This window comes from Temnothorax curvispinosus, unplaced genomic scaffold (assembly GCF_003070985.1).
Source record: "Temnothorax curvispinosus isolate PA1 unplaced genomic scaffold, ASM307098v1 QBEX01009190.1, whole genome shotgun sequence".
NCBI classification, from domain to species: domain Eukaryota; kingdom Metazoa; phylum Arthropoda; class Insecta; order Hymenoptera; family Formicidae; genus Temnothorax; species Temnothorax curvispinosus.
The window spans coordinates 504-22064 of record NW_020218970.1 but is presented as its reverse complement, the minus strand read 5'-3'; the positions used below and the strand labels follow the sequence as shown (position 1 = coordinate 22064).

The 21561-nt window shown below is 38.7% G+C and overlaps 3 protein-coding genes and 1 pseudogene across 4 annotated transcripts; 3 read left to right on the top strand and 1 right to left on the bottom strand.

Moving 5' to 3' along the window:
- Nucleotides 1-20: 20 nt before the first annotated feature.
- LOC112458801 lies at nucleotides 21-3402 on the top strand. 2 transcript variants are annotated; one of them, XM_025022606.1, is made up of 6 exons: nucleotides 21-457; nucleotides 1087-1332; nucleotides 1825-1971; nucleotides 2071-2356; nucleotides 2441-2932; nucleotides 3008-3402. In XM_025022606.1, the coding sequence occupies exons 2-6, from the start codon at nucleotides 1240-1242 to the stop codon at nucleotides 3388-3390; spliced, it is 1401 nt and encodes a 466-aa protein (XP_024878374.1). In that variant the 5' UTR covers nucleotides 21-457; nucleotides 1087-1239; the 3' UTR covers nucleotides 3391-3402. The 2 variants fall into 2 exon arrangements, with proteins under 2 accessions (XP_024878374.1, XP_024878373.1); XM_025022605.1 differs by having other exon boundaries at nucleotides 21-1332.
- Nucleotides 3403-4190: 788 nt separating this feature from the next.
- On the top strand, nucleotides 4191-6366 carry LOC112458799 (7-methylguanosine phosphate-specific 5'-nucleotidase-like). Its single transcript, XM_025022603.1, has 5 exons — nucleotides 4191-4377; nucleotides 4457-4555; nucleotides 4634-4703; nucleotides 4900-5483; nucleotides 5550-6366. The coding sequence occupies exons 1-5, from the start codon at nucleotides 4351-4353 to the stop codon at nucleotides 5649-5651; spliced, it is 882 nt and encodes a 293-aa protein (XP_024878371.1). The 5' UTR covers nucleotides 4191-4350; the 3' UTR covers nucleotides 5652-6366.
- A 1748-nt stretch (nucleotides 6367-8114) lies between these two features.
- Nucleotides 8115-11034, bottom strand: LOC112458800 (F-box/LRR-repeat protein 7-like). The gene is made up of 6 exons (XM_025022604.1): nucleotides 10802-11034; nucleotides 10485-10639; nucleotides 10092-10414; nucleotides 9462-9976; nucleotides 9121-9391; nucleotides 8115-9014 (listed from the first exon to the last, which is right to left on the bottom strand). Exons 1-6 carry the CDS (start codon nucleotides 10940-10942, stop codon nucleotides 8566-8568), a joined length of 1854 nt encoding a protein of 617 aa, XP_024878372.1. The 5' UTR covers nucleotides 10943-11034; the 3' UTR covers nucleotides 8115-8565.
- A 378-nt stretch (nucleotides 11035-11412) lies between these two features.
- Nucleotides 11413-21193, top strand: LOC112458803 (annotated as a pseudogene).
- The last annotated feature ends 368 nt before the right edge of the window (nucleotides 21194-21561 follow it).

Below are 21561 nucleotides of genomic sequence, written 5' to 3'. Positions count from 1 at the left end.
GTAGCGTGCGTAATATGGGGCACATTCCATGCACGTGTTGAATAATATATATTTTTTTAATAAGTTGGATGTCGAAAAAACATACTTTCGATGTTAAAATTGGACTGCCTCGTAAATTATAACCCGTACTTTAAGGGCCACTTCGACCAAGCTCCGATTAACTTAATCGCGGCGTTGATTAGTCATTTGTCAATCTGTTTCATGAGCGATTGGTCATTTCCAATGGACTAATCAACGATTAAATTAATCGGAGCTTGGTCGAAGTCTTAAATATCGCGAGTTCTAGTTCCGAGCAACGTGTGTTTATTATTTACTGCCACGGATATATCCTTGAATGTCATAACGGCAATATTTTGGGAACTCTCAACTTCGATGTTACAGAAAGCAATTAGTAACTAGTCGATTTCGGTAAGTTACAGACTAAGGGACGACCTCAAACACGATATCTGTATATCAGGTGAGAAACAAAGTCGTAACAGATCGAAATCTTTACTATAGAGTCTCTCGATCGCGCTTGTGAGATGATTTTCGCACGTCCACCGTTCGACTCTTCGCCAGAAAAATTATCAATTTCAACTACTTAGCATGAAGATTCAGGCAGAGAGTCCCGTGATTGTAGCAGCAAGAAAAGTTCGATTCCATGATAATTAGATTAACGTAGTACGTTGTAATTACACAAACGCTCAAATTTTAGATGATTTAAATATCTAAATCTAAAAAAAAATAGGAATAGAATACCATGAATACGTTTAAGAGATAAAATTGCAAAATGATTTAGAATCTTTGCCACGAATGGATTACAAATGAATTAAAAATTTTTACTCTTCAGCAACAAGATTAATCGCACGCGAACCCGAACGCGAATATGATGAATAAGTATTTGTCCAAAAATATATTAATGGCAAGAATACCTACCACGAGTACGTTTAAGAGACAAAACTGCAAAATAATTTAGAATCTCTGCCGCGAATCTCTGTTAATCGAATACGATTGTCAAATTGTTAATTTTCCTGTTCAACAATAAGATTTGGGCAGAAATTTTTATACTAATAATATAGAAAAAATTTGAATCGAAATTTTTTTCAGAGAAGTCTCAAGGGGAAACAAATAACGATATAATGCAGAATTAAAAAGCTGGTGACAATTTATGTGAAAAATCTGTAGGATAGAAATAGTAATATAGAAGAAATTTACACAAGAGAGAAAGCATCAAATTTTTTCGCACAATATATAGACCAGATGTCTGATAACATTGATGACGAAGTGGTGGTCGTAGAAATCGCTACAGCGAAAAAATACGTGAAAACCTTAATATCCAAACTTCCTGATATGGTAATCATTTGTACAAATACCATTTGCAATTGCTATTGTGTATATATATTTAGGAGCCAAGGGTAGTATATCCTAAACAACGACTTTGCTCGGAATTGTTTAATATTTTTAATTTTATCAATAAGTTTTATTGAAATTTGCAATCTATAATTTTTGGTATCATTAATGGATAATAATGTAGCATTTCGGAAGAATATTCTTTGTGCAATACTCTTCTTTTTTCGGAAGTTTTTTGTTTACTGCGAATACAATAGATATAAGTTATTTTGATCAGAGCTAAAATATTCTTTCGGGACATATTACTGATAAAACAGTATTAGAAAAATAATGTAGATAACGCCAATGAAAAATGAATATGTTTAATAATTAGGATAATGTAAATAAATATAAAATTAGAAGTGCAGCAAAAAATATATTTTTATTGATGCTGTTGGGTTATTTTTTATTAAATTTATGGTACTAACTATAAAGCTTGAGTGCAACTCATTTCAGATAAATGATAAGCCGGAAGTAATGATGCGAAGATATAAACATGTATTGACCATGAGCGAAAACACCATTATGGCAAATTATTTTGTAAATCATCCAAATATATTGCAAGAAATGTTGAATGCTGTGAACAGTAAACCAGATGTTGTTGTATGCTACATTCATCTTTATTGCAAATATTCCATTGTTATTTCTAAAGTAGTTTAATGAAATTATTTTAACGTTAATCCGTTAACATTTTTTTTTCAGGAAATAGTGATTTGTATTATTAATAATGTATGCAGCAAGGATGAAACAATGATTCTCATAATAGGCAATGACCTAAGTTTTGTATCATCTATCCTAAGTCATTTGGAATCCAAACACGAGTTGCTACAATTGAGTGTTCTGAGATTCTTAAAAGTAGCAGTGCACACGATCCGAAACAATTGTGCACCAAGTTGGTTGAGGTGTGCATCAGGGCACTTGAAGAAAAATGAATCTCTTGGACGCTCTATACTCGTTATACTTGAGTTTGAATTTACCGAATCTAATGGTATACTAATTTATTGAAATATATCGTAAGAGAATCAGTTTTGCAGAGCGCAATCCGATTAATGTGTTAAATTTTTTTTTATAGAAAAGTTAATAGAAACAGTCATTGACCTGGTCAAGGAAATGGCTGAGACAAAATTGAATCGATCTGCAGACGGTAATTCGAATCAATCTAATTTTCTAGAGGAAATACATGTAAATGGAGTCTCTATCAATATAAATGATATAATTTATAAAATAACGATCCGTTGCAAGCAAATGGTAGAATGGAAACGTAAAAGAGAGAAACAGATAAATTTAGAGCTTACCTACAATTGGCTATCAATAATGACGATTATGAAAACAAAGATAGCTGTGTTTTACAATGAATTGAATTTACACGGCGTAATAGTGGAATGCTTAGTTTGTGTTTTCAATCCATACCGGGAAGTTTTACTTTCAGAACTAATAACTGATAAACGACCTAAAATTATTGATTTAATTTCCAAATATGCATACCTATTGCCATATTTGGAATACAATTTGTCACATCGCATAAATAACATTTTGATGCGCACAATTTCAAGTCTTAAAATAGGTATTAAAATTCGTTGTTGCATTGTGGATAATTAATGCAGTAATATGTTTTTTCTAACCATATTGTGTATAATAGTTTTAGGTGTAGTATCAAAAACACTGAAATCAGATTCTGACAAGTTTTTAGACGCTCTGAAAAATGATAACAAATTAACAATTCTATTGTACGATCCAGCTTATAGTATAAGTAATCCAAAAGCAACACGGTTATTAAATTTACAGTTGTCATTACCTAACTTGTTAAGAAACCTGGAGGAAGCCTGGTTGAACATGGTTAAACATCTGTATAAATCTTCTATAAAAGATCTCGTACTCTTAATTGAACCGTTTTATGACGAAAAGGATTATTTCTTGCAGTTGCTTGTTCATAAACGTATATTAGATGAAAAGTCGGTGAAAAAGATTGAGAATAAGATAAATAAAATAATATTGTTATTCGGAGTAAATGAAGAGAAATAAAAAAAAAATAAAGATTAGAAATAATTAACGACGTACTTATTTTTACGAATTATTAACGTACTTATTAAAATTCATATTTTTGACGATTTGTAATGGTATTTTTTTATATTATTATTATTAATTAACACAATGATTTCAATAAAATAATATTGTTAATATTACATTATTGACAATATTATTAGATTTAATGCTTACAACATATATGTATCAAAGGAAATTATATGCCTTTTGCTGCCATATAATAAGTGTCATGTATAAAGCATATATATCTGAAAATATCTCTTTCTTTTTTTACATACAAAAATTAAATTATAATCGATTTCATTATAACTATATTATATATACAAAATATATATATCAAAAAATTGTAACAAAAAAAATGTAGACATATGCTGCATGTAATATATTTATCGAATAAATTAATTTAGCATATATGTTTCATTGTTATTCGTTTTTATGTATTTGACACATTGTTAATTACTTCTAACATTTATATCAATTTATAAACGTGTGGTTATATATATATATATATAACGTGGATATATATATCCACGTTACGGTCTCTTGAATCTTATTTTAAAATCGCATAGATCTTCCTAACTGGAAATCTTTTAAAGATAACAGTTTTATTGAAGAAAGATGACAATATTATTGAAGAAAAAATTCACATCAAGCGAAATTACGTGACTCGACTTTCGTGCCAGGGAGAGGCGAACATGTGTTACGGGACACCCGGTATAACGAGCAAAAGCAGCGCACTTTTGGCATGCGCACTCCCTTGTTGTTGGTTAGCAGGCTCGTGGCTCGTGGTGGTGGTTGCTCGTGGTGACAACGTGCAACGTGCGACGCACGTTGGCACGAGACGAGGGACGGTGAACGATTTGAGACTTGAGACTTGAGACTTGAAAGGTCGACTTCGAACTTCTGGAGCCTCCGCGCGATTCCGCATCACCGACGAAGATGAGCAACGAATTTACGATCGACGAAGTGAGTAAAACGTCCGACCGTCCCTCGTTCAATGACGCGTTCTCCTTTCGGCATCACGAAACATATTCTCCGTTTGCAGTTTCCCGCTTTGAGGTCGAGACATGTTTACATCAGGGACGAAGTCGCGCTCCTGAAGACGATAAATGCGATACAGCAAGGCGGCGCGAATAATCTGCAGGTATGCGCTCTTATATTTACGCCTTTGCGATCACCTTTTAATTCAGCATTAGGTTAATCTACGATTACCTGTGTGCAGATAGTCACGGATTTCGACTTGACCGTTACAAAGCAACACATAGACGGCAGGGATGTACTTAGCAGCTTTGGTAAGTAAATAATAATTTATTGTGTAAAAAAAATGTAGTTTTTATTTTTATTATAAGCTCTTTCTCACAAGCTTGCTGATTTCCCTTGCAAGTTCACAAGTTGTCTATCATAATTGAGATTTATAATTGTTCAAATTTGTGATTCGTCGGTTTCTGTTCAGCTCTGCGGTAACTTAACATTGAAATTTAATTTCAGGTATGTTCCGAAAATGCAAGCAATTGCCGCAGCAGTATTTAGACGAAGCTAAGCATCTGTACAATAAGTACAGACCAATGGAAATAGATCCGGATATGCCTGTGAACAAGAAGGCAGACGCTATGCGCGACTGGATGACAGCTGCGCAAGATCTGTTGAAAGGCATTGAGTTTGATCCTCACGAATTGGAGGAAGTGGCCCAAGCGTTCGAAAATATATTGCGCGATGGTACGGAAGAGCTTTTTCAGAAACTGTACAATGCGAGAGTGCCGATTGTAGTGTTTAGCGCCGGTTTGGGTGATATAGTGGAGGCTGTGCTGAGGTACCACAATGCTCTCTTCGACAATGTAAAAATAATCTCCAACTTTCTCAAGTATAATGGCAATCAATTGGATGGATTTAAGAACGACGTGCTCATACACGTGTACAACAAGAATGAGTGTGCACTGGCAGAACATTATCTCAAGTTACTTCAAAAGAGACACAATGTGTTGTTAATGGGCGACACGATCGGCGACGCCAACATGGTGGAGGGACTAAAAGACACTAAGGCAGTCCTGAAAATTGGATTCCTGTACGATCACGTAAGTATCTCGATTAGTGGGCTGCGGATTCGCGAGATATAGTGACTGATCTCGTTTCTTTTCCAGGTGGAGGCGAGCTTAGACTCATTTATGGAAAAGTTCGATATCGTTCTCGTCGACGATCAAACGATGCGGGTGCCGATGGAGATACTAAAAAATATCTTATAATACCGTCTACATCGATACTCTTTTTACCTGCCTGCGTGTACATGTACGCACCTACCCGAAGGTGTAAACGTCATACGCATACGTGATCGCTCCGTGTTTCAAAATACGAAGACTTTCTAACTCATTCTACAATTAACATATGTTTTAACTTAAGTACATTTCCTAATATATTTTTCATAATAGCGTATCGGCATAATGCGGATAAGCTATAAGTTACGCTCGTCTCACTGGTAAAAGATATATTTTAAAGGCGTGTGCATCTTAAATGAATTAATCTTTAACTTAAATTGAAAAGTTGACATATCTGCCATTTATAAATTTTTGCAAACCTATGTATGTGTGAGTGTGCGGCGTCTGACTACGATATGTAACGTAATATTGACATGTAATATATTTATTGAAGTTATAATTTGCGAAATCTGAGCACTGTGTGTTCTCCGATAATCAACATCTCTCTAAATGTGAAATCGTGTCTCGTATTTTTATCAAGTATTTTTGCCAAGTATATTTATCGCCGATATTTCAAAATAATGGTATTAATTGCTGTGTCACAAAAAAGAATGAAAATCTTGATTCTAAGCAATCGAACAGTAATATCTCTGTATAAATTAACTTTAGTATGTAATTAAACTCAATGTTAAGCAGTCAGAAGATGATTTAAGATGTTGAAAATTAAGTGTTAAATTTTTGAAAATTAAATGAGCGTGAGAAAGTTCGATATAGTATTAATTCATAGCCCTCATATACTTTGATAACGAAAATTGGAGATTTACTCAATACTTCTGTTAATTATATATTTTTTACATTCATTTTCATGCCAATAAGTCAGTTTCGGTGAAAGTCGACTTAAGTTGTCGCCCGTGGCACGGCGCTCCCGCCGCTGCAGCTGGTAGCTGGTAGCAGTGACTGCGGCCGTGCCGGCCGTCCAGGCCGTCCTACCTCGTGTGACCCGGACCGCATGCCGCAGCTGTCACCGGCGACGAAGATGGTCGACGTGCCGCCGGTGATGCTGCGGCGATGACGGCCGTATATGCGGGGGACTCACATGTCCCTGCGGATGATGTGCTTGCAGATGGCGATCTCGATGATGGTGCTAGTGCTCGCGATGCTGCGGATGTTGATGCAGTGGCCGTGGTGTGCGCCTCGGGTGGCCGCGAGTCGCACGCGCGGCGTTGCGACAGTCCTCCGGAAGACGACCGCGACGAGGATGACGTCGTCGCCAAAGATGCTCGTGTAGCCCGCACTTGCTATTGAGATGAGCCCCACCGTTCGCGCACTGAGTGTGCCCGCGCCGGCAGTATTGCGACCCCGGCTTCTGCACTCGGGGAACGCTGTGCTCTCGCTCATAATGAGCTTTAACATTTCTTAACGGCACGGCTGTTTTGCCGATATAATTACAGACGGAGCACTTATAGCTTTTATGTAGTCCCCCGGATGCATTTTCTTTTCATGTTTCGCGATGTGAGCCGGGTCGCAATACTCACCCAGCGGTTTAAGGTGGTCGCTCTCGCCCACCCAGCACCGGGTATATAGATGATCATAACCATGCGCGGTTCTTGTTGCCCGCGCGCCTCTGCCATATTAAAATTTTATTAAATATATAAATAATTTTCATTTAGTTTATTTCAATGGCGCATTGTCCGAGTCGGACCTACGCTCTACGCCCTACTGCCCTATAACGCCTCATGTGCCTTACAGGTTATACCGCCTCTCCAGCACATGAGACTAGCCCGTGGGACTCTGTAGGGGGGACCTACAATTTAACGCCGAATCCGAACGGCAAGTGGATTAAATCATCGCTTTGAACTCGTTTCGTACCTCTTATATAGACTACGTGGTTGTATTTTAAATACGAGTTATGGTTCTACCTCATGCGCGACGTAGCGGTGAACGCTGATACTATATGTCAATATATTTTTTAATATTAATTACGTATTACGTCTTAGGTGTTTTACTTGTTGTGTATTTGTATGTATTATTATTTATCAGTAATCAATCTTTATGTATGGTATGTTCATATTTAAAATGGTATGTTTATGTCTAAAATCTTATGTTAATCAATAATTATACAGCTTCTAAGTCTTTGTACTACCTGATTCTATTTTATTACAATACAGTGTGGATTTATGATTATAATATAGAATTTATAATCAATATCTTTAGTTTAATTTTATATAACCTTTATTTCTTATCATTAAATTATTAAAGGTATGCACTGTCGTGCATAAATAAGTAAATAAATTCGTGAAAATTATTAAAAAAAAGAGATATTATTAGAAAGAGTAACAAGACTATTTCAATAAAATTCATTTTACGTTTGTTTTTTAATGTAAAACTCCGCGCGGCTTGGAACAATTACCTAAGCGCGGATAATAATATCATGAAAGAGTGGAGAAAATGGAACGATAAAACAGACTTCTCTTATAGAACGGATAAAGCAGGTATGTATGATCAGACTGGTACGAATTTATGGTAGATGAAGAAGAATTTACGTTTGCTTTATTTTATTGCACTTTATTATCGCATAATACTTGATAAAATAAATATATACATGTGTACATGCGGTTGTGCGGGCGTGTGCATTCATGTAATTGATTGTAGCATTATATTCATGGGAATAAGTATCTCTAAAGTCAATGGTAATGTAATAGGAGACAGCATGTAACAATACATACGAAATCTTAGAACTTAATGACGGTAAGACTAATGGTAGAAAAAAATCGGTTAGGACCGTAGAAAATTGTGATATAGTGTTAATAATCGGACCAATGATCTAATTCATCAGGTTCTCTATAGTACTATCATCTTCTGTCTACATATATAGTCTATAATCAGTATAATTTGTATATTCTATAATTTCAACCTTCGAAAATATATGCATAACTTGAATCTTCATCGTTCTTATCCAAGGCACCTATACTTCATCATCCAAGAAACTTGAAAAAATCCCCCTGTCCACGAGACACAGATTAGACACGCTACCAGACAAATCGTCAAGCAAATCGTTAACTATATGCCGAGGCAGTCTCCCTTTCTTAGTGAGAATTGCTGTTCCCATAACGATCATCTTCAACATCACGTTATTAGTTCGACTGCTACAAACGTCTTTAGCAACCTCAATAGTGGAGTTATTAATATTCCTACATCCGGAGAGATCTAACAATTGTAATTCGGGTGAGGATCGGATGAGCGTTGTCATGCCCCGATCGCTAAATAGACAGTATCGGCACTTAAATACTTTTAAGTTACATATGTTTTTCAAGCCATCGTCAGTAATTTGTTTCATATCGCTGATGTTTAATTTTTCTAGTCTTACTAACGTAGCAATAGCCGTTAATCCGACATCGCTCACGTTGGAACAACCTGTTGGATATCGAAGGATAATTTTAAAATAGGATTAAAAAAGTGGCATATATATATATATATATATATATATATATATGTATGTATATACATAATTGTACATTACCTGTAATGTCTACGTTGGTAAGCTGCTGACAATGTTGTACTAAATCGGTAAGGAAATCGTCCGATACATTAGGATTGTGCGTGATTTTCAAAACTTGCAGATTAACAAGGTGAATTAAATTCAACATATCCGCTGTTTCTACGTAGCTTTTATCGAGCTCCAATGTTCTTAAACTTTTACAATGCTGACCGATAACTTTCAATGTGTGTGCACAGCAATTCTTACATCGGTTTATCGCGAGATGTTTCAAATTTTCGAGCTTCTTTAGTACCTGTACGCGACATAACGAATATAAATGTATCACCGATCGAAAAGTGAAAAGTGAACAACAATTTATTTACCATTGAAAGGTGAGTGTCCGAAAAAGAGCAATCGTTTAATATAATTGTATGCATAGTTTGCTCTGGCAAGCATAATAAGCATTCGTCAAAAATGCTATCGCAAGATCCATTTATCGCAAGATATTCCAAGTTTTGATTTAGCTTAAAGAGACACTTTAACTCGGTCTCACAACATTTAGTAGATGGTCCTAAATTTAACTTGGTTATGTGTCTACAATTATTTGCTAATGCACGTATACCTGGCGTGGAAACTGTCACTGAGGTAATGTCGATACTCGTAAGATTAGGGCAAAGTTTCCCGATAACAGTCAACGCGCTTGGTCTTAAACACCCCCACATACGATCTACCTTTATTCGCGTTAAGAATCTGCCATATTTAAGCAATATTTTATAAAATGCATGGAAGCCATCTGGATCGGATTCGTATATGAAATTCCATGTAGATGATGATGATGAAAGATTGAACGTCATCGTACGCCATAAATCTTGGCTTAAATCTCTCCAGCGCTTGCAAACTGTAAATATAGAAGGGGGATAATGTACAAGATCCGTCTCTTGGTGAAAGCAAACAATGTACGCGATATGTATAAAATCTTCAACACACACCATGCGTTTGACTAAGATACTTGCCTATCTCTATGCGGACTCTCTCTTTAATTGGCAAAAACAGGAAGATATGTCTCAAGCAATCGTCATTCAGCATATGGATGGATACATTTTCGGTGTCATTTTGCAGATACTTGTGAAAGTATTGTTCCAGGTTGAGCTTTCTTTCGCAAGTTTTGTTCGAGTCTTTTCCCATCGTATACAATCTCTGCTCTGTATAGTCAGGTTGATGCCAAGGATCTGTGGCCTTCACCTTTAACCATCTGTCGTGCAAATTTATTCCTTCGATTATTCGGGTCCTCCCCTTCCTCGCGGTACTCCACACCAGCCTTCCGGCTAGCATCGCTCTACAAACAATTAGTTACAAACAATCATTGTTCTTCAGTAATTTGCTAGCGTAGCCTCCTTGAAACTTACTTCGCTGCATCCTCCACTTTAGTAAACGTGACAAACGCATAGTTACTTTTTTTATACTCAGGCATTTCCTCCTGATTTCTACGATTTCTATGCAAGTAGCAACTCTCAACGTTTCCATACTTAGAAAAGCAATTGCGTACGTCCTTGAAAGTTGTCTGGAATAAAATTTGTCAGACAAACAAACAAACAAACAAACAAACACACAAACAGATGGTCAAACAAATAGAATTATATCGGTGCGTTATTAAAATGTTGTTTATGCCGCCGCAAAACACTTATGGCATAAAAATTGAGAGAAACAAAGCCAAGATACAAACCCTTTCAGCCAAATTGCCGACGAATAATTTTCGTATCGGTACGTCGTCAACCATTTCCGAACGTAGGCAATCTGTTGAATCTGTGGCAATCTGAGCGAAAGGACAGACATAGTCAACCCACGTGCTGACGGGAGCAGCCATATTGCTTTTCTTGCAAAACGGGTCGCGCGCTGATTGGCTCAAAAACTGAACGAGTGCGCAACGTCGTCACGTGCATGGTCACGTGCTCACGTGTGGTGGTCCGGCAGGTCCGGAACAGTCCAGGACTCCAGATTACTCCAAAACAGTTCGAGATCAGTTCGCGATGGGACAGAATCAAGCAGAATCATCAATCTTTGTCAGCGACACAATGAGAAGGTACGCGTTATTTTCTACGACACCACGTGTTCGGCGTACCTGTTATTCCTTCGTTTCTGTTCGCCCAAGTTCCTGTCCGCCCGTAAGGTTAGAACGTGATCTAAGTATAGCTCGTAAGATATACATATATATGAAAACTCGCATCCTAATTTCGGACAGTATTTACAACTTACAAATTGTTAAATTTTACACTTTTACTGTAACATATATAAAGGACGCTCTCTGAATTACTTATTAGCTTTCAATAAGTGAAAATGTTGAAGGTACATGGCAGAATTTCCTACATGATGGACTCGCAGGATGTCAGTGAACAGGAATTAGAAGTCTGAGAAATCTTGAGAGACGATACCGTGGGTAAAAATCTCCACATTAGCAATTGGATAAACAACACTTTGAAGTCTCTACACATGAGGTAATTTTTTATAAAAATTATTCTTTAAGTATTAACTATTTTGAGAATTTTCCAGCAAGCGACACAAGTCGACACAAGTGTCGTTTTGTCTTTGTTACTCATTACTAAAAAGGAAATAACGTTTGGTGTCAACTTGTGTGGCTTGCTGGAAAGATCCCTTTATATAATAATATTGTGCGAGTCAGAATTGAACAGCAACATTATGCAGAATATTTTTTTTGAAATTTTGGTTTATCCGATATGATCTTTTTATTGCAGTCTGTTTCTTTTTAATTTCTTAAATTAAGTTTTCTGTTTGCAATCCTTGTTAGACTTGTAAGATTAAAGTGTTTGATATATTGTAATTTATTTCAGATTGACAAAAATGGCTGGACAAAAGAGCTAAAGATTCGACTTCGTACTCTATGGGATCTGAGTACGAGAGAAGAAGTGATATATCACATCTTATGTTACACGATTTTCTTAAGCTAGCAAAGAGGGCATTGGTGATTTCAAACGAACCACGATTGACTGTACGACTTATCTATCATGACATCCGATTGAGTTCTACTGAAACTATTTTAACAACGAATTTTGGCTGTTTTAATAACTACAGATATATTTTCAGGAAATAATCTTGGGTATCATTGGCAATGTATGCAGCAGTGATAAAGCGACCATCGATACAATAGGCCGCGACCGAGAGCTAGTTATACAAATCCTGAGCCATTTAACGTCGAACAATTCGTTAATATTGATTCAACTTATCAAGTTCTTACACTCAGTTGTGTGGAATCTCTGGAAAAATCGTAAAAATCTGGATAAATCGGATTGGGCAGCTCGTCTTATGGAATGCAGCTTTTTCGGAGATTCTATAAACCTTTATATTAAAGAATTCAACTAATTGTACGTACTGTAATTGCACGAGAGAATTCTTTTGCATAATTAATATAATCTTGAAATCTCCGTTGCAGATGACTTATTAACAGAAGCAATCAGTTTGCTTCAATATATGCACAATATAAATCCGTTGAGTAGAAACAGATTCTGGGAGAAACTGTTTAAAATGGACGATTTGATTCCTGCCGTGTTAGAATCGTTCGTGCAGGTAATATCAAAAAGAAAAGAGAGTGGCTTCGAATGGCAGTTCGTCGAAAACTGGATGGAAGTGCTACATGCCATAAGAGACTCCAATCACGGACTTGAATTCGAGAACCATGAGACTGATGAGAGATTTTTGAAGCTGATGGACATTTATATACAGAATATTGGAACCATGCAAACAACCATGTAATTTTTATCCAATCCGGGAATTAGGCACGTAATTTTTAACATTACGGACGTGCTGTCGTGGTTCGATTGTAGGGTGAATTCGCCAAGAATACATAGCATTCTAGCGAGTATAACTTTCTAGCTTAACTTTGGTATGTAATATGAGTTTTTTGTTTTAATTTTGAACAGTACACGCGGTCGTCTTTTTTGCCTAACGATGTATGTATTAGTTTCAGTATGTGATCCAAGAGAAGAGCTAAATTCCGAGGAACATAGAACCGCGCTTTTAAAATACCCGATTGGATACTAGTTTCGTATGTTTACAAACTGGACCGACGAGCGGAGTGCGGAGATGTTGCATCTGTGTGAACATGATGCTCGTCAGTATCTAATAGGACTTCTATTGTTTTACCCCTAAAGTGACAGCCAAAGCGCTCGACAAGATGAAGGAAGCCGCCATCTTCATTGGTTGAAAAATTTGAGAACAAAAGATATTTCCTTAACATGTAACATGTTAGATATACGGAATAAATAATAAATTATTTCTTAAATTTATTTTATTACGAAAATATCTCGTGCTTCGACAGTATCTGTACATTTAATAACAGTTACAAAAAGATGTTGGGTAACATTGTGTATAGATTGCACTGGAATCGGTACTAAAAAAAATTAATTGTATAAAGATGTAATTACAGTCCATTCTAATGAGTGCAATTTTACATTTAACTAATTGTATAATATACGTTTATAGGTCAAATAGCGTTCCAATATTTTTATTTATGAATCTTGTACCGTATCTTAGAAGGTATTAACATCAATTGCGAAATTCGAGTTTTTGCAAAATTAATGCTGTTTTTATCGTGTTATTTTATGATTGGTTGATAGCGCTTTTATTATACTTGCAGAGTCTTTCATTGCAACGTTAATTTATTTATCGAGCTATTATACCTGCATGTTCTCACATCAATTACGAATCGACTTCATCTTAAAAAGATCAGAGTCATTTACTTAATTCTCGAAAGTAATTTCCAACTTTAGAGTTGGATTTCAAAATTTTCTTTACGATCATCGTTTTTGATCGCGCATGCGTAGAACAAAAGCGGCCAATTGTCGGCTCTGCGCATGTGTCCGTCCTTGAAGGCGAGTAGATTTGAACTTGGCGCGACTATCCGCTGTCGATAGTCGCGTCGCCGATTAATTCGCTCATACCCGCGCGAGTTCTAAAGGTGTCGTGGGTATCGCTGAAATTTGGATCCTTTTTCGAGAGGGGGCGGAGGTGGGTGTGGACACGTGCACCAGCACACGTGTAGATGTGGGATCTTTTTGTCGAACGACGGATGTACTTGGGCCGCTTATTTACGTCCTAGATACGGTATCGGGTATAGCAAGAGCGAGTGTAGCACTGGAGCCACGTAAGGATCCTCGCGTCTTTATCGCGATAGCGCGAACGCGCTAATTACGGTTAGACTTCGCAAGACTCGGTCTCCGTACCATCGAAATTAATTCGGTAATCGAACTCTTCGCGATTGCGGCGGCCGAGGGGGTGAGAGCGGCAGTCGCGTGGGAGAAAGTGTATAGGGAAGTGCGGCTGGAGAACAATCGAATCCGATTTCTCGCGCTGTCTAACCGCGATTACCCCCGCGTCGGGGAAATCGATCAGTTAACCGAATTAGCGCGATAATTTTTCTTTTCTCGCTGCGACGAGTCGTCGCGGCGAAGGTAAACGGGTCCTCGGCACTGCCGGCCCCTCCTCCTGCCCTCCCAGGACGGTAGAATGGGGCGGTTTCGGCCCGAGAACCCGAAACCCGAGATTCCCGGCAGCCCGGCTTTTCAGTTGGTTCCTTTGTCGTCGAGATTACAAAAGCGTCGGGACAAAGGCGTCTTTTCGCGGCCCCTGTGAAAATACAAATCGAGTATCCTTCTGTATGTGTATATGTGTATATCTATCTTTCGCAGAATCGGTGCAGAATTTCGGCAACGGTTCGCGGAAGTCCAGCGACACCATGTCCGCGGAGACGGGGGACACCCTGGACACCGAGTTGGAGAATGGTAATTTTTTCACTCGACTCGCCGATGAAATTTCCAGCTCGACCTGAAGTCGAAAATTCTGCGTTGTGCGAATATCGAGGTACTCGTAGAGATCACTGACGTCCCGCTTGAAGCTCGAACAACCGTTTCCTGGGACCAGATCCTTTTTGTCGCGTTCAATTCGATCTGAAATTTATGATTTTTAACCCATGCATGGACTAGCTGCGACTTCTGCCACTTTTCTGCACAGAATCAAATTTTATTTAAAAATTAATAACGCGATGTTGTAAAGGGTGAAAGTACGGTAAGCGCACGTACAGAGTGGAGAGCAATTATTTTTCATGTCCAAAAGGCGCAGTGTTTTTAAACAGAATTTAACTCTGTATAGAAAAGTCGTAGAGATTCCAACTGAGGATTAATTCTTAGGGCTATTTCGAGTGCCTCGTCCAAATCGTCTCTAAATGTCCATTTCCACAAATAAAGATTAATTTTTAATCTCTGTTTACCTTTATCTTTTTTCAATTAGAACTAGAAAAAGATAAGCAAGTTAACCCGAGATTAAAGTTAATCTCTACATCGATGGACGTAACTCATCGCGAATTGAATATACAGATCTTTCTTTTCGAGAGCGCGGAAAGTGACCGGAAATCAACCCGTCGTTTTTTTCCAGTTTTGCAGCAGATATTCATGGAATGCAACGACTTTATATCGACGCCGGATTCGACGAGCGACGCGATCCCGATCATCAGATTCATCAAATACGTTCAGGATGAATTGCCGAACCTGTCGTGAGTGTCCGCGCCCGAAGCAGAAACGTTATTTTCCCTTACGCACAGACACGCCGTTCGCCAATGTTGACGATTGTGAGACGCGACCGCGATACCTCTAGCTTGCTCGGAAACAAATTGCCGGTGTGTGTACGGCCAATCGATACAAGGACAAACGCGATCGACGACTTGGCGCACGGCTTTAAGTGTAGGACACGTGCACATTTTCGCGAGACGAGTTACGGACAGCCACGCGAAGTACCTATACAAGCCGAGGCGGACCGAACTGTCACGGTTTCCGGGCCGGGCCGCGTGCGTTTTGATATATGTGCACGTAAATAAGCACGGCATTCATTGATATTTAGTGTTGTCTGTGCAATCTGTGCTGTAGATCGATTTCCGCGAGAGGGTTCGTCTCTACAAATTGTAACGTAACGTGTCAATTTTGATCGATAGGATCGACAATCTGGAAGAATTATGGAGGTGTTTGACCGCCGTTTCGACGAGCAATCGCGTGAATTTACATCAATTCAAGGAGGCGACGAAGTGCTGGATCGCCAAGATACAACAGGACAGCAATAGCAATGCCCGGGAGAAACTCTAGTAAGAGGAAGCGGAAGCATCCGTTTAGAATAGAAAAGATAAAAAAACGTCACACGCTTATTAACGACTCCGCGAGACTGATTTGACCCGATCGCCACTCGGTAATCAGAGACGCAGAATTATCGTCGGAGAGAAAAACGAGGGACGGATGCGCCTTTTAAATGGCAACGCATTGATTTTCGTCCATGCCTGCTTTAATGCGGCTCGGGAATTGCGCCGTAGATTAAGAAACCGCGACGCGAAACTATCGCGTGGACGATGTAACAGCGTGCGATCCAGTGAACCGTGAACTCGATACGTGGAACGCGCGTTCCGACCGGGAAAAAGAGTAACGCGGCGCGGTTGGCAGATAAATTGATTAGAAGCTAACCGAGTTATTCGCGGTCTTCGCGCGGAGAGTAAACAGGTAAACCGCGAATAACACGATTAATTGGTTCCGTTTTTATTAGAAATCGTGCAATTCAAGACCAGATTCATATAAAATTCCCCGGGCATGTAGTTCCAAGGGATTATTGAAAAAGAACTTTTAAAAAACAACATAAGCTCTACCTCCACATTTGCGATTTCTTTTATTGAGTAACCGTGTTATTTCAAATTCGTGCAACTCGTCAAGTATCACCGTGTTATTCGAGGGTTACCTGTATTACTGTTAGTGGCACTGTCGCGAATGGATTTGTTTAACCGTTTTCGATCGACACCGTTTGAGCAAATAGACGGGTACACACACATACACACACACCTGGTTTTATTATTACGTATAGCATAAACCTATGGATTTATATACCGCGAAGTTTTCAGTCGCGACGTACATTAACGCGATCTTTGGCCGCCGTTCTTATGGATTATTTCTGGAAGACATCGTAAAACGCATGCGGACGGTAATATTTTTCCTCGCCCATTCAATACACCGCGACATTATCGCGAATGCTAGATAAGCGGTTGGACTGCTTCGATCGTGCAACACCTCGGGTCTCGCTTAAGTCGACTACGCTACCTTCATTTAGACACGTTGAAAAATTATTCGCGGTTCTACGAGCATGCGATACGCGTAACAGACAAACATGTACATGCACGAATGCAAACATGCGTATGCAAATGTTTATCGCGAGCATCGAGCCAGTTTACTTTCTTTACTTACATGCGTATATAGAGCGAGCGACGTATAATACCGCTCGTTAAATTTAAAAAAAGCGACCCTGTCCGAAAAAGCCGATAAGAGACCACAGGAATGGATTTGAAGCTTATATAACGAAAACCTTATATAATGAAAAGCTCAAAATTGACCGAGAAATCTGCGGTTCGTGCGTTTAATAGGGCACTTATATTAACGCGACAAACGTGAAATAAAAAGAGATGAATTTGTCAGAGAGTTCACGAATGAGAGATCTGCCCAAAGCACGCAATTCGATTATATTTCTTATTTCTATCTAATTACATTCGGATTTTCTCGAACGAGTAATGCCACGTGCACCATGCGTGCGTACGCAGCCGATCGTTTGTATGCAGCCTAAGTATACGTCGCTCGCGATAAAAGTAATTGTCGCGATTGCCTGCCGAGAAAGAGAACACGCGTGCCAAAATCTCGCGTTTAATTCGATACGATCGACATAAGCGCGAAGCGAAAAAATGACCGACGAATTAACGGAAAGAGTGTTTACTTCGCACGAGTATTCCTCGCACGTGTACGTGTGTATGTATATCTTCTCGCGGTTAAGTTCGAAAGTTTTCCACGAGTTGCGGACCGCCGCCGGTTTTTCTTGCCGTCGATCCCGATAGAGTCGAGTAAGCGACACACAGGTGTTATTCTTGCGGTTGTGTGACGCGCGAATATTATAGCAGCTGGAAATCGGCACTCGATATATCTTATGCAATTCGCGTGAGGTGTTCAGTCGCTGCTCGCCTATGGTCATATCTGGTGATCTCGTTAACGCGCTGAACCGCGATCGTTCCCGCGATCGGCTAAACGGGAGGAAATCGGCCGATTTATTTTTGGAATTACTTACGTGTCTTCCACGCGCGATCGATCGCGCGCTAAGCGCACTTGCGAATCCTGTTTCCACAGAGTTGTTAAACGCAATGACTCGATTACTGTCGCAAATGTTAATTGTCGAGGAGCTCCGAGTTAAATCATCGACGCGATGCTGACATGTTTGTGATAGTGACAGGCGCATTCGATCCTGCACCGTCAACATCAGCTTGACCGATTATGATTTGTGATCGATACAAGAAGTAAGCGGGAAATTAGGCCCACGCCGCGATCACGATAATATTATAATGCGAATTTAACACATGTGGATAACAGATGGATTATTTTAATATGATGGATTTTAATTTCTTTGGCAACGTATTATTTTATTAAATGTGCGCGCGTCCAATTATCTTTTTTTTTTCTATTCGTTGAATTTGGACTTACAAGATATATTACTTTTTACATGATTTGTGGCGTTTAATTAGCGTTTTGATTATAAATTGATTGGTATGGATAAACGATCGGTTCTTTTGACATTAAATATATATATCGTACATAAAAGCGTAATGTCAAATGTAATGCGCGCATTAAACAAATATATTAAATAAAAACATAATGGAAAATTTAATGTGTTTGACATTAAGAACATAGGATGTGCGTTATACATTATTTAATAATAATTGTTTTTCGTACAACGACCGTTATAACACGACGTACACTAATTATTGTAGCTTCGTGAGCGATGCAGACTCTTCGATGAAAACCATGGATGTGGATAGAGATATCGTGGAATTGGAGCTCCGTGAGAAATTACGTGCAGTCTCTGAGGAGAACATTTTCCTTCGCGACGAGCTGGAGCGGTACCAGGCGTTGATCGACAGTTTCAAACAACAATGCAGCACTACTGAGAATAAGCTGTGCGTATGATTAACTTTGCCTTTAAGTGTTTCCAATTGATGTTCGCGGATAAATTCGAAAAATCTTTTATTTTATTTATATAAACATTTCTACGATATTTATACTTATGTTATGCGTTTTATCGATGCAGAAAGTACTACATTCAGAAATGTCAGGAAGTCGAAAAAGAGAACGACGAGCAGAAAGTTAAAATAAATGAATTAAATGAAAAGGAAGAGACCATGTCCTCAGCCCTTCGGAAATATATGAAAGAGAATGAGAAGTTGAAGAAGAAATTGGAAGCCGCGCAGATTGAGGTAAAACTAATTGCATCTTATTATTTTATGGGGACTTATTTATGACTTCCGTTCGGATGTATAAATAGATTCATAGATGTACGCATCTGCGCGATCGAAAGATATTAAATTTTCACTTTGTATTTCTCTGCATAATCCTTTCTAACTAATATCCGAATATAAATATTCAAGGTATTGAATATAAATCGTTGAATATATACAAATATTTAGTTATGAGGAATCTTTTTTTATGCTAAATCTTTAAACACTTTGTTTTCGCGTACAAATGAATAGGTACATACTATATCATCTTTGGAAGAAAAACTGGAGAAGATCACCAAAGAGAAAATGGATTGTATGAAAAAACTCAGCAAAATGCAGAAGGAAGTTAACGAAAAGGATGAAAGTTGCAAACAATTAGAAACCATGGTGGTTAATTTCAAGGACACGAATAATAACATGAAGGAGAGCTATGAACGCGACATTTACGTAAGTTTAAGTTGTTCCGTATGTGTATCGTGCAGCCACGAATTATAATACTCTACAGCGAGAAATGTATATACTGCAGGAACTGCGGGAAAAGAATCGTGAACTTGTGGACAAAAATGCGGAACTGCTGTCGTTGTCATCTTCTAGCGTGTTTTTGGCGCCCAAAGAAAGAGTAAGCTATTAGTTAATGTTACGGAAATGTAAATCGTATAAAAGTGATATTTCTCGTGGTATAATCGGCACGATTATATTTACAGTTTTCGATGTCGCCAATTCCGGACACAAATAGATGTAACATGCATAGCACGCCCTATAAATCGGAGGAAGTGCCGCTTCAAGATTCATTATACGCAGAGTTGAAGACGTCGGTAAGTGAAAACATTCATTTTGACTCGATACTCTTTTTAACGCGTAATAAATTAATTGCGACGATTATCTGTGTGCTACCGGAACAACGGTGACACGTGAACATTTGTTATAGAGATTTTAAGTTCTTTTTTTTTTCTTAACGCTATACTTTACGTATTTTAGGGCTTCACATTTGAGCGCAGCGGAGAGGACGACATACAAGCACTGGAGGAAGAACTGAACGAATACGACGCCGCGATTTCCGCGACATTGGAAGATCTAGAAAAGTCATTATATTTCAGTTTAATTATTTTTTATTTCTTCTCTATTAATCGGTTCCCTTGCACGACTTTGATCGAGCTTGCTTTACGTTTTGTTTGCGATTTATTTTCAGAGTTAAACAGTTTTTTGTTACGGTGCGAGGTTTCATCGACGACTCATCTTACCCGCAAGACACGAACGAAAGAGCTAACAAGGTCAACGAATTGAAACACAAAGCAGCTTTTCTACTGCATATGGTTAGTTGTATCCGGTTTATTTTTCTTTCAAAATTCTTCTTTTACCCCCAACATAACTGATGTTGATAAGGCACTAAATAATCGCCTTGACACGCGCGTCATACCTGTCGCGGCATTACCATAGTCAGATCGGATGACCGCGTTTGCAGTGAACGCCGATTTTCATGACAAAGCGATACACGCGCTCGTCGATTTCACGCGTTCACGGTTTTTCTCTATTTTTTTTCTTTGTTCTCTTCTGTTCACATACAAATCGCATTATTTCACAGGCAGAAGAAGAGATCACGAGGCGTGACACGAGGCGAGATGCGAGCACGCAGCTCCGAGCTGATCCGGCAAATGCGACCGACAGTTTGGACCAACTTGGCGTCAGGAGTTTCCGGGATCTGTTGGACGCGTAAGTTAACAGCGTTCGCAACGAAACAATAATGGGAAACACTTGCGCGCCTGTGTGCGAAGTCATACTCGTCGGCGTACCGTGAACCGAAGTGAGGATAATTTTGCGGAAGATGAGTCTATCGCGAGTCTGTTATATCGAACGAGTTTTACATAGGCAAGCGGTGACCTTGCGGACGAGTTGATTCTTATGAAAGTCCGAAACGCCGTTCCGATTATAGACGTTACAATCTTGAGCAAATAAAAAGTCGCATAAACGGGAGAAATATCGCTTCGATTTCCGAAGCAGATGACCATTCGATTCGAATATCTGGATCAAGGTCGGGTATAGCGGGCGGGTCTTCAGGGTTTCCCATAAAAATAGCGGTGCCGCGCGTTTCTCGACGATTGCTCGTTGCCTGCACATATGACGGCGCTCGCGAATGACAC

Coding starts and splice junctions, on each gene's coding strand:
- LOC112458801 (XM_025022606.1), top strand. CDS start 1,240: ATGTCTGATAACATTGATGACGAAGTGGTGGTCGTAGAAATCGCTACA. Junction 1,972..2,070: donor ACAGTAAACCAGATGTTGTT/GTATGCTACATT, acceptor TTTTTTTTTCAG/GAAATAGTGATTTGTATTAT. Junction 2,933..3,007: donor AATTTCAAGTCTTAAAATAG/GTATTAAAATTC, acceptor TGTGTATAATAG/TTTTAGGTGTAGTATCAAAA.
- LOC112458799 (XM_025022603.1), top strand. CDS start 4,351: ATGAGCAACGAATTTACGATCGACGAA. Junction 4,704..4,899: donor GGATGTACTTAGCAGCTTTG/GTAAGTAAATAA, acceptor ATTTAATTTCAG/GTATGTTCCGAAAATGCAAG. Junction 5,484..5,549: donor TTGGATTCCTGTACGATCAC/GTAAGTATCTCG, acceptor TTTCTTTTCCAG/GTGGAGGCGAGCTTAGACTC.
- LOC112458800 (XM_025022604.1), bottom strand. CDS start 10,942: ATGGCTGCTCCCGTCAGCACGTGGGTTGACTATGTCTGTCCTTTCGCT. Junction 9,392..9,461: donor CGGACACTCACCTTTCAATG/GTAAATAAATTG, acceptor TGTCGCGTACAG/GTACTAAAGAAGCTCGAAAA. Junction 9,015..9,120: donor TACCAACGTAGACATTACAG/GTAATGTACAAT, acceptor GATATCCAACAG/GTTGTTCCAACGTGAGCGAT.